Genomic DNA, 5,637 nt, shown 5'->3' on the forward strand with positions numbered 1-5,637 from the left:
AACACCAGCACAGTACTGTTTCAAAACTTTAACTTGCTTGAAATTTCAGCCACATCAGTAGCAAAATTGAAGGATAGCTGACATTAAATGCCAAGTAAATCCACTGCTTTTCAACATTGCTAAACGCTCCATTAAAATTAATAGAAGGTTGTTATTAGTTTGTTTAAAAGGAAGAAAATCAGTCTATTTTTTTTAATGTCTAGATGTTGAAAAGTCCTCATCCAGACTGAAAAGCATTTTCATCTTTATTATTCTGAACTACCTGGGACATCTCTGACAACACTTTTTTCAGGAAATTTCAGATTGCATACTCTTGTTGACTATTTTTGTATCACATAGGAAAGTCTCCTAGTCAGTATATTGCATTTCCCTAGCTCAATCAACTCCTTGTTTTAAGAAGCTCTTCCAGCTTTTCATAATCTCTATGTACTGCCAATACTGCTTTATAATCCATAGTTTCATTTACGCAGTACTGACCCCAGATAGTATCACCAACTGCTCAGCAGTTTTATATAGTAGCAGTAAAAAGGTTTATTAGCACTCTGAGAATTGTGCATTCCCCAATTCCTAACAAAACATGAAACAGTTAGTTCTTCCAACTGTCTTTTTTCGCATACAAAATTTCATATAATTCAGGTGAAGCTTAAATAGAGGGAAAACCACGTTCTAAAGTCTGATTTCAGCTTTTGGTACTTCTCTTAGTTTGCTAAAATATAAAACACTGCTTTGATGGTTCAAAACAGGACCTATATGTTTTTCCATTTTTGATACAAAAGCAGATGTCCAATTTTTGACCTTTTTTTTCAGCATTCTCAATTTTATAATAAGCAGTAGTTCAGGGCTTTAATGTTCGTGTTCGTATAGCATTTAATTATGCCCTCTAATCTAGACCCATCTACTCCCTAGGAAAAAAGCTTTCAATAGAATAGGGTTGGAAAAATACCATTAAGTTGTCATACTGTGAAACAGCATGAGGAAATAGGTAATACAAGGATCATAAGCACGTGCAATTATTACACTTATTAAAAAGCAAGCTAGCAAAACCACCATATAATTAACCTAAAGGAATCACTGTAGGTAATGAAATCTCCAGAACCACAATTAAAATACCATATAATAGAATTTTGCCACACAATGGGGGACAGCAAATTGAAAATGTTCTACAGATTCTGAAAAAAATTCTTCTGGGTACAAACGCTATCAAACAAAATTAATGACTTTAAAAAGTGTGACTGAGGGTGAAGAGTCATGAAATGGGTGGAGACTGAAAGTATTCAATAAATAAAAGAACTTCCAGATGCAGTTCTTTTACCAAGGAAATATGATGGTTCTGTGAATTCAGAGGGTTTTGCAGTGCACCGTACTGTCATGTAGTCAACACACAAGATTTTCAGCAGCATTTATTTCCCAGTAAAAAAAAATTCTATTACATAAAGCGGATACCCTGACAGAAAGAAATCTCTTTATTGCATGGGACCAAAGGATCATAGTTTTGATATATTACCAGGTGACACATAGTCAAATATAAAAAGTTAATTTTATTCATATACATTTTTATTGGTATACATTTATTTAAATAATGGCTCCACAGATAACAGGAATGTCTCTTCAAAATGCTGGTCAGAAAACCTATGCACAGATCGACGAGCGTTTTCTCTAATCTCTAACCTTTTTTCAGGAGACAAAGAAAGGATATAAGCCATCGTCTCAGCATAACTGTCCACATTTTCCGCTAGAAAGCCTGTAATATGTCCTTCATAGGGTACCACGATATCTAATTTGGGGCCTCCAGAGTTGTGAGCCAGGATAACTGTGCCAGCTGCCATACATTCAACCACTCCTGTAAAAGACACAAAACATGCTGATATGAATGTGCACATCAGGTACTTTGGCTTTCTGTAAGGCACTGGAAAGTTACAACTGCAGTAAAATACACCCAGAATCATGTTACTAGAAACTACTATTTTAGATCAGTTTTACAGAGTAAACGGTCTCATAAGAAAACCAAGTTATAAGTTTTTCAGTCCTAAGGACTGAAATGAGTTTCTCTTAAACACATAAAATTGAAATTAAAAATCACATACAATTGGTTAAGTTGTTCTTGTAACATATTTGATTTACCTGAGCTAGATTCTATCACCAGTATATGCAGTGAAACAAAAAGCTAGATATTGAAACAAATGCAAAGATAAACATGGAAAGTAGCTCTGTGACAGAGCACTGCACGGTTCTGTTCTGCTGTGACAGAACAGTTGCAACACTGTTTTTATGGCATGGTGGCAGATGCAAATAACAATTAAAAATGAGAGCTGCATGTAACCGTATTCATTTTCTCATTCACAGTGAAGAATTTTAACATTTAGAAAGGTACTGAGAGAAAAGCTGACTACGCACGTTTCAATCAGATGATACTCAGAAATTCAGTATTTTGCAGATTAAGAAATCTTTATAGCTTTTGACAACTCAGCAAGATAAAATACTAAAAATTGTTATCGCTACGTCTGTATTTTTGATGGAAGAATTCTTAATGAAATGGGAACCTGATAGTAAGGTTTCCTCAGCCAAAAGCAGTGGGATAGGAATAGCAGATAACGTATACATCAACTTCAGTTCTCCTCCATGGTTCTAGAACAGACATTGGAAATCTAATTGCCAATTCTTGTCAGTTCTGAGTTGATTTTTAAAAAGCTCCCCCAGCTCAAAAATTGCCAACTATAAACAATGCTCCAAAGTTTTGGAACATGTATTTTACAGGTAAAAAGCCACTGGAGATGAAGGTGAAATCATGCTGAAATTCAAAAGCACAGTGTGATTGTATTTTTTTTTTTTTTACTTAACTAAACTGTTTTGGGGGAAAATATGAGAAACCATTATTTCCGTTTTATGGCAGTTGCTTCTGGGAGGCACTTATACCAAGTTCCTACAGACTATAAACTTACTACTCCTGATACTTGCTTAACTTGTATTCTGATAAAGTCTGATGACATTAACTGCAATTTAGTCACACTGTAGCCAGGCACAACATCTGTTTGGCTGCTAACTTAACCTCTTGTAGATTTATGGCAGATGTGCAATCTTGCATTCCCTTTCAAGGTCAGGACTCAACTAATCCCAATAAACTGAGGCCAATACCTTAATTCCGTATGACAGCACACTGCAAAACACATCACAGCTCCTCTTCGGCATTCTGCTCTGTGCTAGGGCAACTGATTGAAGGACTTGGTTTAATTGCCTTAGCACAGGTGCCTAGTGGAATGCAATGACTAAGGGTACCTGGTGGCATCTACACGGGGCTTACAAGTAAAGACACAGAATCTGTGGGAGACTTACCTCTGAGGCAGCAGCTAGAGCCCCATGACATATACTAGACATCTCAAATGGCAGTTGAGACAGGTGAAACACAATCAAAACCACCTTACATCCATGTGTAGAGAAAGCACAATCTAAGGTGCTTCAACAGAAGTACCTGCTGCCTTTCGGTGCTCTGTTAGGTACGGAAGGTATCTGTGTAAGGCTGGCAAACCTAACACAAGACCTTAGGGTAACCCGTGACCTGGCAGAGCAATAGCTGGAGGTAAGGCAGGACATCATGGGCAGCACAGATGGGACTAGCTGGCTCTTTAGGTGACTAGAGGATGCCCATAATTAAGTCTACAATGCTTCAGCTTGCACTACGGTAGCACCTAGTGGTTAGTCATCTGAATAGGTCCTGTAGGCTCTACCTCAGCTAGAGAGCCTCTGTGTAGAACAAGAGTTGGACACCTGCTTAGCATACAGACCTCTATGCTTAGACACCTACACTGAGGAGCCTTAATCATGAACTGAAGCCCTCCCCAACCGTGTCCCCAGCTGGGACAAATGGCTGAACACTGAGAAAAGATACTGACCGATCCCGAAGTGCTCATTCCACATCGTATGCAGGCCAATGGTGGCCTCGGCTAGGTGTCTCTTTAGCTCCTCAAAAGGAATGTTTATTCTGAACCTCACGTCATTACTAACTCCCAGCTCTTCACAGAGATGTTTAAGGTTATTTACACGCTCTTCATCTTGCTGGTTACGACAGCCTCCAATTAAGATAAGCTTCAATGACGGCTGCTGCCCCAGTCTCTTTTCTTTCAGCAATTTAGCAAAGGCTCTGATTTGCAAAGGATGATCTTTTTCAGGCCGGAACTGGCTGACAGAAACAATGGAATATTCATTGGTGCTCTTTTCCTCTTCCAGTGGAATATCCAGGAAGGTTTGAACATCGCATGGTGGATACACAATGCTAGTGCAAGCCCCAGCTCTCCAGAGGGAAAGGATGTGATTTAGTGTCCAAGAAGAATTAACCATAATCACATCACTGCAAGAACCAACCAATCCGTACATGAAAGCAAAGAAGTAGTAGTACACAAGTTTAAATTTGCTGAAAAGAGGATTGCTTGTAATGAAGGCTGCATTGTTAAACCTGGTATCCTGATTCCTAACAACAGAAAGCATATCGGTGCTGATAGTGGGATAATGGACATAGCATCCAACACAACAACCTCCCAAATATTTAAAGAGGGGAAGCGTGAAGGCATAACCCATTGAGTCAATATAAATATCGGGAACGCACTTCAGAAGAGCTTCCCAGCCGAGAAACACTGATCCTAAACTTTGTCCCAGCAAAGTGAAGTGAGGGTAAAGAGAAGCTTCCACAAGGTAGCGTTTTTCTAGAAATACAAACTTCACAGGATGAGTTAATTTAATATTGAATCTTCTGAAAGCGCCTTCCACTATTTCTTCTCCAGTAGCATCTCTATCACCAGTGTAAACAACACATGTTACATTTCTATACCTGCAAGAGTAAAGAAAAACAAATTCATACATTCTTCTCTTCAAATTCTGTAACGTGAAACTAAAACATTATCAATTCAAAATTACTCAAAAAGCATGTGAGAACAAATGTCTGGCCTAGCTCTAAAATGATTTTAACTAAATGACACTTTTCCTTATACTTCCACATTTTTTTCTGACCTGCAGAAAAACACATGGTCGAAGAGTTGGTGAATATTTTTTTTTGAGTAAAACATAAAAGGAGGTCAGTATTATTCTACAGACTTAAGAACGCCTTGCCGTACATTAGATGTCTGTCTAGTGCACAACATGAGTACAATGCAGAAGACTGTGCAAGCCAGTGGATGTGCCAATGTTAAATCCATTTTAAATATTAACTTGTTTTGCCTCCTGCACCAAGAGGTCAGTATCAAGATTACCAGTTACGTACTATTGAGTTATGCCCATACAGAATTCCATACCAGTAGTGGAAAACTGATGAGGGAGGAGGGGTTCTCCCAAGGAGAGAAAAGCAGTGAACGATGCCACAGCAAGAAAGATCAAAATCTGGGTAAGGGGATGAAGTCAAATGGTGCAACCAGGTGAAACTCAAATGTAAAAAAGATGTAGGACCAGTAGATTAATGACACCTATTTAAATATGTAAAATGCAGAAACGTACATAAGTAATACCACCAGTAGCTGAGAATGAAACACAGTATTTGATAAACATATATGCTTACTTTTTCTGGAGCGTTCTTATGGCACACCACAAGACTCTCTCCCCTCCACCACCTGCATTGCAATATGGGTGAAAAAAGGCAACCAGCAATGGCCGCTT

At 38.4% G+C, this 5,637-nt stretch overlaps 1 protein-coding gene across 1 annotated transcript in view; it reads right to left on the reverse strand.

The window, feature by feature from the left end:
• Positions 1-1,450: 1,450 nt before the first annotated feature.
• The window catches only part of ALG11 (ALG11, alpha-1,2-mannosyltransferase), a 5,039-nt gene continuing 852 nt past the window's right edge, over positions 1,451-5,637 (reverse strand). Inside the window, 3 exon segments of the mRNA XM_009882385.1 lie at positions 1,451-1,840; positions 3,888-4,819; positions 5,540-5,637. The exon segment at positions 5,540-5,637 is cut by the window's right edge and continues 28 nt beyond it. Coding sequence (XP_009880687.1) covers positions 1,569-1,840; positions 3,888-4,819; positions 5,540-5,637 — 1,302 coding nt within the window. The 3' untranslated portion in view covers positions 1,451-1,568.

This window comes from Charadrius vociferus, unplaced genomic scaffold, assembly GCF_000708025.1.
Source record: "Charadrius vociferus isolate BGI_N301 unplaced genomic scaffold, ASM70802v2 scaffold263, whole genome shotgun sequence".
Lineage (NCBI taxonomy): Eukaryota > Metazoa > Chordata > Aves > Charadriiformes > Charadriidae > Charadrius > Charadrius vociferus.